The sequence below is a fragment of the Mastomys coucha genome, unplaced genomic scaffold (assembly GCF_008632895.1).
Source record: "Mastomys coucha isolate ucsf_1 unplaced genomic scaffold, UCSF_Mcou_1 pScaffold18, whole genome shotgun sequence".
In the NCBI taxonomy this organism is placed as follows: domain Eukaryota; kingdom Metazoa; phylum Chordata; class Mammalia; order Rodentia; family Muridae; genus Mastomys; species Mastomys coucha.
In genome coordinates this window covers 23,604,544-23,619,133 of record NW_022196900.1, presented here as the reverse complement: position 1 = coordinate 23,619,133, position 14,590 = coordinate 23,604,544, and the positions used below count along the sequence as shown (strand labels likewise).

At 53.5% G+C, this 14,590-nt stretch overlaps 1 protein-coding gene across 9 annotated transcripts in view; it reads right to left on the bottom strand.

Annotated features, from left to right (window-relative positions):
* Positions 1 to 328: 328 nt before the first annotated feature.
* Rgs3 (regulator of G protein signaling 3) overlaps positions 329 to 14,590 on the bottom strand; it is a 142,639-nt gene continuing 128,377 nt past the window's right edge. For 8 of the 9 annotated variants that reach the window (XM_031377601.1, XM_031377600.1, XM_031377602.1 and 5 more), the window contains 6 exons: positions 13,200 to 14,330; positions 6,571 to 6,632; positions 3,678 to 3,779; positions 3,379 to 3,440; positions 2,611 to 2,777; positions 329 to 1,274 (listed from right to left, as the gene is read on the bottom strand). In XM_031377601.1, the coding sequence (XP_031233461.1) occupies positions 1,089 to 1,274; positions 2,611 to 2,777; positions 3,379 to 3,440; positions 3,678 to 3,779; positions 6,571 to 6,632; positions 13,200 to 14,330 (1,710 nt within the window). In that variant the 3' untranslated portion in view covers positions 329 to 1,088. Of the gene's footprint in view, positions 1,275 to 2,610; positions 2,778 to 3,378; positions 3,441 to 3,677; positions 3,780 to 3,879; positions 4,192 to 6,570; positions 6,633 to 13,199; positions 14,331 to 14,590 lie in introns of those variants that run through there. The other variant, XM_031377611.1, reaches the window with a different exon arrangement.

Below are 14,590 nucleotides of genomic sequence, written 5' to 3'. Positions count from 1 at the left end.
ACCACCAGGCCCAGAAGAGCGCCACCTTTCCAGGTGATCAGGCTTCAGTTAGATCCTGTCTCTTGCTATGTGCTGCCTCAGGACCTTACCCAAGTCACCTGACTTGCTTTGCTGTCCTCTTGAAAAATGAGGGAAGATGCCAAGCTCCCAGAAGCATGTGGCCCAGCAGAGGATGCAGTCTGCCGCAGGGCAGCAGTGTCTACAGCCCTGGAGTGGTTGGCAGGTGGTGGCAGGAAAGAAGTATCCATTGGGCTTACCTTAAATACCTCCCAGGCCTCCTGGCCCAGACACCCATGAAGGCCAGATACCAGGAATACACAGAGACCAATGAGAATATCACAGGCCGTTTATTTGCCCCAGCACTTATTTCTGTGTGGCCAGAGGGCACTCTGCTTTCCCAGATCTCCTGGGTACCCGGGGGGAGGGGGGTGCCAGATTTCTGCAGCATCCCCCCAAGGCCTTGTCAGTCTAGAAGGCCCAGCTGCCACCACTGGTTTCTGGGACCAGCAAATGCCCTGAAACTGTAGGATGGTGACCACCCCTACAGGTGGCCTTCGCAAGGCCTTGGGTAAGATATTGCACTTGTAAGTTAAGAAAACTGACAGGGTGGGGGCTTTCCTATTACAGTTCATGTGCCAAGCATCCAACTACTGTTTAAATAAATAAAACTCAACAGGGGAAGGTCTGAGCTGTGAGGCCCCACAGCCTGCCAGGATGGACCCAGAACCCAGGCCTGGGCCTCCTGTCCCCACCTCAGCCAGTTCTCAAAGGAACTTGGTCAGCGGGAAGTCTCCATCTCATCAAAGCAGGGAGCCAGAGCTCCTGATCTGGCTCCTCCAGGGCCCTGACCTGCCAGGGCCCTTGGTCCCCTCGTACCAGGGCGTTAAGGACCTGATGCGGCTGGTCCTCCTACTTCCTGTAGTGGCCTGGGTCTCTCTCAGTCCAGGCCTCGAATTCAAATGTCCATCTGTCTGTCCGGAGACACAGCCTCTGGGGGCTTACTTGCCCCTCCGTCACAGGGAAGGGAGGCGGGTGGGCAGGGAGCCCGCTCCGCTTGGTGTGAACGCTGAGCTGGATACTGGTGGTCCCTAGAGCGGAGGACTCATCTTCTTCTGGTTAATGAGGTCCAGGTAGAGATCAGAGCGGAGGAAGCGAGGATAAGAGTCCTTCTCCATGAGCCCAAAGATACGTTTTTGTGCCAGGTCAAAGCAGCCTCGGGTGATGCTCTGCAGGTTCTCCTTGGTGTGTTCTCGCGTGTACGAGTCCAGGTTTACCTGTGGAGTCACAGAGGGACACGGTCAAGGCTGGCTGTCTGGAGGCCAAGTACCCGGAGAGGCCACTTCAGCCTCTTCTGTTCCAGATGACATTACAAGGGGGGGCCGTGAGACCTGGATTAGTCAAGTGCCGCTGCGTGGCAGGATGTATGATGCCTGAAAATGCCACTCCTGGGGTCAGGCTGCTGAGGCTCACAGGCTAGCAGCCTTGAGATAATCCCCTGGCGACGCTGCCCTTCTGCTTTTCTATTATCTGGCTAGAAGGTGCTTTTGCTGAGAGCTGTGAGCACCGGGCCTGTGTGCCCCACACAGTGGGCACTCAAGGGGAATAAGCTTTGCCAATCAGGCTCTCTAAGATCCTCTTCATCTTGTGTGTGTGTGTGTGTGTGTGTGTGTGTGTGTGTGAGTGTGTGCGTGCACTCACACCCACGCCCATGTGCACAGGTGTACACTTGCATAATGTGGAGGCCAGAAGACAGCCTTGGCTGTCATTTCCTCAGATGCCATCTACCTTACACCTTTTGAAGACAGGATCTCTCACTGACCTGGGCCTCACCAATGAAGCTAGACTGGCTGGCAGGGAGCCTCATGGAATCCTCCTGTCTGTCTCCCCAGAGGGGACTCCAAGCATAATCCCCACAAAAACACACACAAAAAAAACTTGGCCTGTTTGTTAACATGGGTTCTGGGGGGGGGGTCCCCAACTCAGGCCTTTATGATTGCGAAGCAAGCTCTTGACCCCAAGTGAGCTATTGCCCCAGCCCAGACTCTCTTTCTAAAATAAGGATAATATCTGGAGTTGTTTGAGAGTGTCATTTGAAATAAAACACAGGCAAAGGTCCTGCGTTCGGACCCAGCAACCACATGGTGGCTCACAAACACCCCTAATGAGATCTGACGCCCTCTTCTGGTGCGTCTGAAGACAACTACAGTGTACTTAAATAAAATAATAAATAAATCTTTTTTAAAAAGCCAGGTGGTGGTGACGCATGCCTTTAATCCCAGCACTTGGGAGGCAGAGGCAGGTGGATTTCTGAGTTTGAGGCCAGCCTGGTCTACAAAGTGAGTTCCAGGACAGCCAGGACTATACAGAGAAACCTTGTCTCGAAAAACCAAAAAAAGAAAAGAAAAGAAAAGAAAAGAAATTCAACACAGGAGCTTATACATAAAGAACTCGGCAGGTACCAGGTACACAGTAGTGCCCTAACAAGGCCATTCTGTTCACTGGGCCACCTGGCAGACTCGGTGCTGTAAAAGTCACTCAGATGGCCTCTTCAATACCGGGGCTATTGGTCGCCTCCTAGCAGCAGAGAGGTTCCTGGGCCAGGGGTCTTACCTCCTTGCAGGCCTGGATCGCAATGAACTCAGCAAAGATCTTCTTGGCTTTGGCTGCCATCTTAGACTGGGACTTGACCTTCTTGAAATCCTCACATGCCAGCCAAAACTCCAGGTTCTCTTCACTGAACTCGGTGCGAAGGAAGGCCTGGAATACTTCTAAGCCATCTGTGAGGGGAAGACCAGGCTGGAGTGAGAGGTGGTCTGTCTTGCCTGCCCTTAGCACCCCCCACAGTGCACCCCCTCCAAGAACCTTGAGAGGGGACATGCTAGGAACTTAGCAAGAGTCCCCTCCCTACCCGAGAGCAAGGAGAACTCCGATGTAGCCCCTAGCCCCATGAATGTCTTGTTGGGGCCTTGGTCTGTTTTTTTTCCTCTCTCTATGCCCCAGTGTCTTCCTCCATAAAATAAAGATTATCAGTCTCATCTCCTGGAGCCCTGTGAGGATCCGAGGGGACCTTACCCCAGAGGAGGCAGGCACGCTTGGCCAGTGTGAGCCCTCAGTACATAGAAATGTACTTGTTCTGAGAATATGGTCTGAGCACACAGGTCCCAAAGGCCTTTGGTCGGCAGGGCCAGCTCCCACGGGCAGGGAGGGCCTGGCAGGAGCCAACCCAAAGGCTAAACTAAGGGCCTTCGAGGGCCCTGCTGGCATGACAACTCTCTGGGACTAGTCAAGGCACTTCTAGCAGATACTCTCTAGGTTGAGTTCCAGGAAGAGGGGTGGGGTGGCAAGAAGAGGGAGACAGCGTGGCTGACCCCTACTCACATTTATGAAGCAGCAACTTTTCCAGGGACTCGCTCCACTTGAGGGCTTCCTCCGAGGTAGGCCTGAAGGTGAGGGTAGGAACGCATAAGGACTGAGGGTATGGCGGCTAATCCTACCTTCAGCTCCCACCACTGCTGCCTGGCCTTCTCCCCAGAACAGCAGCTTTGGGAAGGACTTGCTTGCTGGGAACTACGTTCCCCCAAACGACACTTTCTGTCACCCTTCCCCAACCCCATTGCCCGGTCCTACTCTTCAAAAGTCAGCGCTCAGCAAAGTCCCAGGATGCACAGGGTACCTACTTGAAGGACTTGGTTGTCTTGTCTGTCTTGCTGGCTGGCTGGGCCCCGGGAGATTCGTTCCGCCGCCTGAAGATAGCCAGCTTATTCTTCATGTCCTTGGCTCTGGGGGCAGAAGCAGAGAAGAGGGTTGATCAGCTTGGTCCACACAACCCCTGCAAACTTAGGGTGCAGGAGCCCGTGGGCTGGAGTGAGGGGCACCTACTCCTTCATGGTGTGCCGCCTCTGTAGGTTCCCATTGCGTGTGAGGTACATGCCTCGGAGCATCTCTGAAGAGTCCCCCACCTTGAGACTCAGGATGGTGTGAACTGAACGGTCTCTGGCTCCTGCCTCCCACCGAGTTCCTAGGCTTCGAGGTAAATGTGCACCGCAGAGAGCTGGAGCTCCCGCGCACTCTGTCTGTCTCTGGAATCCTGGCCGGGATAACTGGACTTCAGGCACAAGCCCAGCTGGGACTCAGACAGGCGGAGCCAGGAAATGGGAGGGACCAGAGGGGGGGAGCAGAGAAAAACAGCCCTGCTGGCCAACCCTGAGAGGCAGCGTGAAAGGGGCATGTGTTTGCAAAGGACAGCCCCTGGGGCCAGCCCCCGGCTGAAAGCCAGACCCAGTTATTTGTGACCCACCTCCCTTGTTACCATGGCAACGAGGGGGGCAAGTCAGCAAATTGCTGGGCAGGAAAGAGGGAGGGAAGGAGGCTCTGCCCACCAGGGTGGCAGGACCCGCTATTTTTAGCCAAAAACCATTTTTAGCCAGGCTGCTCCTCCCAGGGGCAGATTTTAGCCTTCAGGAAGCTGCTGGTGAAAAAAGGGTTAAAGGCCCCTCATTCTACTTCACACCCCTAGTCTGTGATCCCCTGCCAGCTCCTGTAAGCTTCTCACTGCTATCAGACAGGACAACCCATTATTATACAAGAGGCCCCAAAAGTCTTAGTAGTTCTAAGCTTGAATAACCTAAAGTGTAAATGCTATAAACTTGGGGGGGGAGGTGTGGATCACTGGACGGTTTACTTAATATCTAAATATCTTAATATTTAGTTTTGTGATTGAATAATCTTTTTTTCGGTTTTGGTGTCTCCGTAATTCTGACTGAAACTCTGTAAAACTCTGACTGAAACTCTGTAAAACTCTGACTGAAACTCTGAAATCAAAGATTCAAAAAGAGACTTCATCATCAAAATCGCAAAGCCAAGGAAACTTGAATAGTTAAACTGCTTTCTAGGTAGTTTGTGGCATTTCTCTTTCTGAAGCTATCCAAGCCTAAAGGCTCCTATGAGCTCATGTGCAGCGCTGTACCTGGGAGAAGTTGGCAGCTCACCTCTGGAGGCTGAGTCAAACCCAAGCTCCCCGAGTCTGTTGAGCTCAGCCCCTTAACCCATCTGGAGGTCCAGTTTCCTGCTTGTCTAACAAGAACGAGACTTCTGCTGCCTGCAGGGGTGTTCAGGACTCTGGGGTGGGGCGGGTGTACAGTGTTAGGCACAAAGGTGCTGGGATCTAAGAAGCTGCCGTCACAGCTGCCGGTCCTGGAGTTCGGGAACAGCTACCCAGACACACACACACCATCACCACCAACAACAACCCCACCACCACGACCACCGCTGCAGTAGGTTCTAAGCCAAGGAAGGAGCTGGGAGACCAGTGGCTCTCTGGGTCGGGATAAGAGCCCCAAAGCAGACTAGCCTCTCATTCTGGCTCCCACTCCTTTGCTGCTGAGGTTACGCGTTAACTCACCTCTTCCTAAGTCTGTTTCCTTTGCAGAATGAGGATGTGGCACATAAAAAGGGTATGCAAAGTAAGATCACCTACGCAATGCATATAGAACCCAGCACAAGGACCACTGGCTATTGCGTCCCGATCAGCTGCTAAGAGAACTGTCTAAGCTTTGAGGAAGGTGAACTCCAGACATTCAAAAGATGATGCCTACTTTTAAAGGCAGCTACAGAGTGTGGGTCTGAGGCAGTTCCAGAACTCTGGACACCCGCCCTCCACCACCACCTACTGCTCCCCTAGGTATCACCGGCAGCAGCTCTGGCATTGTGTGGATACCTCCTTCCAGAGTCCCCACCCACCCAAACTGCAGCTAAAAGGGAGTGCCCCATGCAGAGGATGGCTGCTCGTGCATTTCACTGCCTCAGGCTGCAGTCTGAGAGAAGCCCCACGGTTGTGGATAAAACAGGAGAGGGCATGGAAGCTGGAGAAAATGGGTTCCTAGACCAGCGGGCTCCAGCCCAGGTCTGTGCTAGGGAAGAGGGTCACTAAAGGGGAGACTCCTGTCCGTTTTCCCCCAGTTCCAATTCCTTCTTATTTGTTACTGAACCTGGAGGCAAAGGTGCCCTCCCTCTGGGGAAAACTGTTCCTACCGTGGGGCATGCCCCACAGACTTCTCCCTGGAACTCTGCTCCTCCAGAGCCTCAAGACTGAACGTTTGAGGAAGCCTAATGGTAGCGCAGCCTATCCCTCACAACCCAGAGACCTCATTAACTGGCACCAGAAATAAACCTTCACGAGCATAGGGAGCCTGGGCTGGCCTGGCCAGAAAGACTAGCAGAGAGCATGGTATAGTGTAGCTAGGCCAGCAGCGCCCCCTCCTGGCCATAAATGAGACTATTAGCTTTCAGGCAGTCCAGAGAACTGTCGGTTCAGCTCTTTGTATGCTAAGGATTTTTCTACATCACTGCTTGGCTCAGAGGCTAGGCTGAGCCAGGGATACTTAGTTCCTGCCTAGCTCTGAGGAAATAAACTCTCAAGCTCCTGATGGCTTATCCTGAGTCTTCAATATCTCACTGCTCCTTAGTATCTGTCTGGGGGTGTGGGTGGGACTGGGATGCAACCCTTGCTTCTCTCAAGTCTGGGGTAGAAGAGAAGGATGCCAGGAGACAATCCGGATCGTCCCAACCTACATGTTTTTGCTCTTTCTCTTCCGGGAAGCTTCATCGTCATCTGCGAGGTCAGTCCCACTCATCTGTAGAGAAAACAGAGATACAATGTTGTCTGGGTACCCAGGGGCCGCCGCTCAAGCCGGGACACAGGGCTCCAGCAGCCTGCAGGAGTGCTCCCCAGTGCTCCATCCATGGCAGAGCTCCCAGATCAAGCAGTTGGCTTCTTCCTGGTTTGTGGGGGAGAAGCAGAGGGACAGTTATCACTGGGAACTAACTGAGTATCACTTCAGACGTCCTGGCTGGCAGGTGAGCAGGGATCCAGACTGACTTCTGCTGTGTGATTTGGCTGGTCATTGCCCCTTTATGATTCACCATCCTTCAGTTTCCACAACTAAGACCCTAACGGGTAGTTTGGGATCTGGGGTCTAAGGAGTCCAAGAGCACCCCCTGCCCCTTGCCTTAAAGCATTCCAGGGCTCCCTAGTGCTCTTGGGACAGCATCCAAACTCCACTACACAGCAAGGAATCTATCATAGTGCATGGCACAACCAGTTGCCACATCATCAGTTAATCTCCAGACCAGCACCTGTTCTAGCAGTCCCCTCCTCTGCCCCAGCCCAGTAGAGTTTTTTGCTGTTGTCCTTGCCCTTGGTGACTCTCCTTCTTAAGACATAGATTAAGATACCTTAGCCAAGTGGCCCTGATGTCTCTGTCCCCAGGAAGCCTTTCATGCCCTCTTTATCTCTTTTAAGGTCCCCACCACACCCAAAATGGTGGCTTGTCTGAACCCTCCTCTGCTTGGCTCTGAGTTTCCCCTAGGAAGTCTCAAATAGACCAGTCACCTCCATCTGGTGAGCATGGTAGGAGCACACATTTGTCAGATAAATACATCCAAGAAAGATGCAGCCTGGGACACTGCATCTACGAGTCCTTGCTGCTGAATCCAGGGCCTCCTGTGTCCCACCACAGCCTGCAGAGTCTGCAGCCCCAGCTCCTTGACTTTGCCCGACTGTACCTCCTGCCTGAGAGGCCCTTCTCTTGTGTCCTCCATCGTCTCCTAGCCTCAAACTCTTTCATCTAGCTTCTGTCTCATTAACCCTCCTAGGAAGTCCCTAAGTAAACAGAGACTCACTGTCACTTGCCCAAAGAACCCTAACCATTTAAGTGACAGAATCCGCCTAGGTACATCATGGGACTGTCCACCAGAGGGCGCAACACTCAAATGCGAAAATGGTACAAGGTGAATGTTTCCAAGGAAAGACTCAGGAAAGACGGCCTCTTTCCTGAATCAGCTGCCACACCAGAGTGGGGGGGACGTGTGTGTACGTGCACCCAGGGGTACACACCATGTGTGGAGCCAGGCCCCCAGCCTATGTGCTGCTTCTACCAACTTGGAAGATGGTGTTGTTCTTGGTTTTGTTGTTGTTGTTTTGGTAACAGCGGATGCCTAGGGTCGGTTACCTGCCAAAACGGGCAGAAGATTCACCAGAATGAAATATGGGTCTCCAATCACGGACGTCTTTGCACCCAAGGTGCCCTCAACAGTTGGCCAACCCTGCTGTGCCTGACCCACAGAGACACAGGCTGCAGTTGTGCTAGCCTACCCCAGCAGTGCTCGGGGCCCCCACCCGTGGGAAAGGACCCACAGAGCTGGGTTTCCTCCCATTCTAACCTCGGCTTCCGCACTTTATCAGCCCCACACAATGGGCCTGGGGACCACTCCCGGCCAGCCACCACCCCCAGGCTCTACACTGCTGGGAAATGGACTCTTCCTTCCACTACTGGGGGTGGGGTGGGGTCATCTTCAGGAGGGACCAGTCCTAGTGGGAAGCTCTGACCCGGTCTCAGCTTTCAGGCAAAATAGGAAACCTCAGCACTAGAAGGGGGTAGGGAGCTGCAACCAGGAAGACCAAAAACCAAGCCAGAAGGCAGGATCCTCCTGGACCCCGGTACTTCTTCAATATCCACACTGGCTGCAGCCTTGGGTCTTTGGAGCTGCTACAAGGCTGCCCAGGGCCCAGCTGGCAAAGTGGGCAGCTTCTTCTACCTATCCCTACCCTTCCTCCATGACCCTGCCCTGCTGAAAACTAAAGTGAGCCCAGAGTCACTGGCTCTCCCTGAACTCTGGCAGGAATCTCCCCCCAGGCCTGCCTGGCCTCACCCTGCCACCTCTGGGACTGAGAGCTCGCAGTCTCCCAGAATAATAACTATAATTCTTATTGTCATTACCACTGTAATTACAGTCATGATTAAGAGTGGAGCTTCTAAACAGCCTGGATTTGAATCTTAGCTCAATCCCATATTAGCTAATTGACCTTCGCTGGGTTCCGTGTGCTTGCCACATCTGCTTCCTTCATTGGTAAAATGAGGGCTCAAGCTGGACCCCAACTCGTAGGGCTGCTGTGAGTCAACAGATGCATGGGGATGGGGATAAGGGGTGGTTGTGAACATCCATCAGCCATTGCGAGGACCATGCGCCAGGCACTGCTCTAAGGTCTGTAGACATGGATGATCTTAGTTAACCCTCACAATCCCAAGCAGCATTTGCTATTATTTTTCCCGGCTTACAGCAGGGGAAACTAAGGCCCTGAGCAGTATAATTGCCTGGGCTCTTTGAACTGGCAAGATGCAGAGAATTGGGGGCTCTGGCCTCAAAGGCCAATGGAGTTTGAGGGATCCCCTATGAGCAGGACCCCAGCGCGATTCCCCTCTTGGTCATGGCCATGTGTGGCTGTCAAACCGGGTCCTGTGTGACCATGTGGCATTCTGTGCACTAAACTTATTTAGGCATAAGGAATTTGAATGTAGGAAATATCTTCAGGATTTTTTTTTTTTTAATAGAAGCCTAGAAAGTGTTATCCCACCCTGGAGACCATGGGCATTTTAGAGTCCTTTTATCTGACCCTTTGTGACCTTGGCCTGGACAACCATGACAAACCTGCAATGGGGCAGGAAGGAAGCATAGCCAGTAGGGGGCCATCGCTTGTGATTTCCTCGATGTCAAAGAGAACGGCCAGATAAGGCTGAAGTGACTCTCAGGCTCACTCACACACTTTACCTACTGAGGCATCCACTGAGCTGGGCCTCCAGGGATCTGGCGGCAGGGGGCGCCATAAGCCACGTTGGCTCCACACAGGGGCCAGACCCAGGGAATGATCCACGGGAGAGCCTCGAGGTTCCAAAACTCCCCGGAGCTCCTGGGGCGCTTGTGAAGGCACCAAGTCCAAATGGGCAGTCTATACAGTGTGCGTGGTTCTAAGACACGACTCACAGTGAGTGGACTCTGCTCAGGACACATGGGCAGGATATCAGTGTGGAGCAGAGAGCACAATGTGACTGCCACCCTTTAGGCAGGTAACTTGTGCTCAGAGCCACACAGCTTGGCCGCACAGCAGCACAGCAGCTCTGCCTGGCCTTCCTGGCTCTCACATTATTACAAGATCACTGTGCTGTGCTTTTAAACTCTCTGATCTAGAGCTCTCTATATCCCAGGAAGACTTCCTCAGTCCCATTTGACAAAGGGGGAGCTGGTGCTCCAAGAAGTGAGTTGACAGAGGTTGGGGGGGGGGGGGAAGCGGAGCTGGCCTGGAAAGGGTCTACTTGTCTCCACAGACTTCATCCTCTCTACTTCACCTCGGGAGCCAGGCCCAAACCCGGAGTCATGAGGAGAACACACCGGCCTCTCCTTCTTCAGACTCCTTATCAGCAAGAGATCTGCAGAGTCCAGGGGCAGAGCCATGTGACTCATTGAAGAGTTTCAGCCCCTCTCCCTGAGAAGAACAAGGACCAGCAGCACACGTGGTAGTTTCGGCCTGTTGCACTTAAAAGGCTGAGGCAGGAGAATGGTCATGAGTTCAAGGTCAGTTACACAATGGGTTCTGAAATCCTACCTCAGAAAAAGAATTGGCAATGCTGCGGGGTTATGAAGGTCAGAACAGCCGTCCACCCCCACTTCCACCATCTCAGCCACGTGATAACCGTTCGTGGAGGACCCGGTGGGAACTGAGTGGCAGCCCTGCCTTAAGACCCTGTATCAACCTACTTGAGCCTTCCAGCAATGGTCTGAAACTGGAGTAGTTACCAAAATCATACCAGAGAGGGCACAGGCTTGGAGAAGGGAAGGGCTAGCCCAAGGGCCTCCGCTAGTGAGGGATGACATTACATCAGGGGCTTGTTGAGTCTGGCCTTGCCCTGGATGGGGTTTCTGACTGAAGCTGGAGGCTAGAAGGGGGAAGGATGATGAACTACTCAGAGCCTGGAGAGTGGAAGTCACGTGTTCTAGAGTGGCCCGCACACACTAGGAACAGCTGCAGGGGGCCCCCCAGCAGCTCAGTCACTCAAGCCTGAGAAATGAAGTGTTAAGGAGGAAGTGACAGTGGGGACCTGACCATCGGCAACACAAAGCTGAGGCAGGAGGGATCTGGGACAGACCTGCTAGGCTCCCAGGTGCGGCATCTGTCCTTAGGAACTGGGGTCATGGTCCCTCGAACGGAGGGACAAGTTGGAATGCATGCATGAATGTGTGCTAATTTCCCTGCATATAAATATTTATGTTGGAGCAAAGATGGTGGAAGAAACAGAACCAGAAGGGTGGGGTTTGGTGGGAGGCAGGCTGTGGAGGCCTAAAGTAGGTGGTTGGGCCCTTGGTCCTCAGCCCCCCTCAAGAGAAGGGGAGCCAGGCCTGACTTTTGTGGCTGTAGCAGCTGCCTCCAGGACTGGCCTAAGTGGTAATAGTGGCAATCAAGCTCAAGCAGGCATCATAATCCGCAGAGCCTGTGTTTAAACTGCAGGGTCTGGGTACTAGCTCTGGAGATTCTGGTTCTAGAGAGCTGGGCTGGGGCTGAGAAGTCACAAGGTGAGACCATCCTTTGGGAACTTACAGATAAAGGAACAGAGCCATGTGCAAGCCCTGGGGGTTTATAGTCCTTGTGTCCAGACCCAAAGTAGTTCACGGTCCGCATGGCCTGGCCTGACCGACTTCCTGCAGAAAGCGTCTTTCAGAAATGCCAGGTCTGTAGCACTGTCGGTGGTTACAAAGCTGCAAAGACTGTGCCCCGACAGGGCAGCAAAGTAAGCTGGAATCTATTAGTGATGCCTGCCATGGGTTTGGCTAGGGAGTGGCAGTAAATGTGTCATGTGCCTATGTTCTATACTTTGCTCTAAGCGTATTCTCCATTTATCCTAAATGTATTTGACCTTCCAGGTCCCGCCATGGGCATCTTTTTCTAGGTTTCCTGGAAGGTCCGAAACTTTTGGCTCTCTGAGCATCACCTCGCTTCATACAGTTGTCATAACAACCCTCTAGCATCGCAGATGCACTGCAGTGAAAAGGAGCAGAAGGGGGGGGGTGACAGGAGCAGAATGGGGGGGTGCTCCCCGAGGGCTTCTTCCAAAGTATGCTGTCAATCATGTCCTGGGGCTCCAGGCTCTTCCAGTTCATCCCCACCCACTCAGGGACACCGAGTGCTATTAAGCCCTACTTTTCAGGGAAGGAAAGCAAGTCCCTGAGGAGCTGGTGACTCACTCAAGGCCACACAATAGGTAAGAGCTAGAATTTAGGCCCAAACTGGCTGGCGGACTTAAAGGCCACAGTGTGGTTTGCTCTCCTAGGCTTAGTCCCCAGCCCACACAGAAAGGTCTTTCTTCTTCCTCCCTAGCTGAGATCAGCCCCACTGCTCCTGCAGCCTCTGCCATGGTACTGAACACACGGCCTGCCACCCGGCAGAAAACCCATAAACATTGATTTGCATGTTTATAAACATTTGTGCAAGGCAAACAGCAGAGTCCTTACAGGCTCTGGTCTTGGAGTCAGACTCTAACTCTGGTCCAGACACTTGTAAACTGTGTGATCTGGGTCAAGTTATAGAACTTCTCTTGAGACTCAGACTTCTCATCTGTGAAATGGACACAAAATACTCTCTAGAGCACAGAGCTGCTGGCAGATTAATGTGTTGGTGGGAATTTCTTAGAATAAACATACATACACTTGGTTTATTGTTAGCTAGTAGTCTGGCCAGGCCTGGACCAGATCTAAATTGTAATATGGGGGAGGGGAGGGGTGTGTGTGGAGATTAGAGGGTAAGCCTGGGCTGGGTGCCAGGCCTTCTACCTTGTTGAAATAGGGTCTCTTTGGCTGTTTGCTGCTTCTGGTACCTGTGAGATTCTGGGGATCCTCACATCTCTGCCCCCACACCTTGCCTTAAGAAAACTCAGATTATGGGAGTATATTACCTGGCCTTCTGTGGGCTCTGGGGAATCAAGCTCAGGTCTTCACACTTGCCTGGGAAGTGCTCTGCCCACCAAGCTAACTCCTCAACCCCGCAAGCCTGTACTTTTCCAGCTATTACCTTGGACCTTTTAAATCCAAACGCATGATATTCTGGGGCTAACCCACACCTTCTCGGCCTTCAACATAGGACAATGGAGCCAGGAAGAAACAACATCTGATCATGCGGGTTCTCCTTCTTAGCACCTTGCGGCCTCACTTTTGTCTTCTATCAAATGGGCAGAAAGTTCATTGGGAAGTCTCTCAAGGAGCAAGGGTAGAATAGGGAAGTGTGGTTCCTTCCTTCAGTCACTACAACTGCCCTCTGAATCTCAAGGACCTGCCCTCCAACCGTCCCCCCACCCTCACCTCGTTCCTCTTCTTACCTTCCTGTGTCCCGTGAAGAACAGGGAAAGGTGGTGCATGGAGCCTCCATTACGACCCAGTTCTTTTTTGAGGGTGCGAGGCGAAGGGATGGCCCAGGTGGATGTGGTGCCCTCACCATCAGAGCAGTGTAGGGTGGTGTCAGAGGCAAAGCAGGGCCCACGGGCCTCCTGCAGCAGGCTGCCCTCGCTGTGCGTCCGGCGCCGCAGCGAGTTCTGCACACGCAACGAGAAGCCACCCTCCGCGCCTTGGCCAGTCTCAATCAGGCTGCTGCGCTTGGCCTCACTACGATCCCCATAGTTGTCGTCGCTGGTATCATCCTCCTCATCTTCCTCCCCTTCTTCCCCCTCCTCTCCCTCTTCTGCATCCTCGTCCTCCCCGGAGCTGCCTCTGTGGGCCCCATCCTGCTGGCTGTAGGCACTATCCAGGCGGACCTCGGGGATCACAAAGTTAGGTCTGGAGGTTGGAGGTACTGCGGCTTCAGCAGCTGCTGTGGACTCCCCCAAGCTGATGGTCTGCTCGGCAAGGGCCTTCTCTGGAGGGGAGCCCAGGCTGGGAGGTGACTCCTGAGAGGGTAGACGGTTCTGGACGGAGGCAGAGGCTTCTGGGATAACAGGGGGCTCTTGACTGGGCGGAGGGTCCTGACTAGTAGGTTCTTGACTAGCAGGAAGGCCCTGGCAAGATGGGAGTTCTGTGGTAGGAGAGGATCCCTGGCCTGGTGGGGAGCCCTTGCTTGTTGAGGTTTCTGGGCCTTGAGGGGGCTCAGGGCAGGTTGCTATGTCTTCACTGGATGGTGACTCTGGGCCAGGAGCAGCTACTTGGCCTACAGAGTCCTTCAGGGGTGGGAGGTCTTGTCCTGCAGGAGGCTCCTGGCTGGGAGAGGAGTCCTTCCTGGGAGGGAGGTCTTGTCCTGCAGGAGGCTCCTGGCTGGGAGAGGAGTCCTTCCTGGGAGGGAGGTCTTGTCCTGCAGGAGGCTCCTGGCTGGGAGAAGAGTCCTTCCTGGGAGGGAGGTCTTGTCCTGGAGGAAGCTCCTGGCCAGGAGAGGGATCTTTGCTGGGTGTGGGCTCCTCAGCACCTGGCCCCTTCCCCTTGACCAGGGGCATCTCCTTCTCATCTGCCTCTGTCTCAAACATCTGCAGCACAAAGAGGAAGAAAAGGCTCAGAGAAATAGTACTGGAGAGATCTGCTGGTTTGTGGGGACCATGCCAGCCCAGACTCCTTCTCTCTGCACGGGAAGTCCTGATTTTCCTGTGTGTAAAGGGGACACCAGGAAGTCTCTTGCCTTCATGAACCAGAACTAAACCCAAGCCACCACACTGGAACCGTCAGCATGTGGAACAGTCTTGAATCTCACAAGAGGGTCGCCCTCACCAGAACCAACAATTAAAACAAG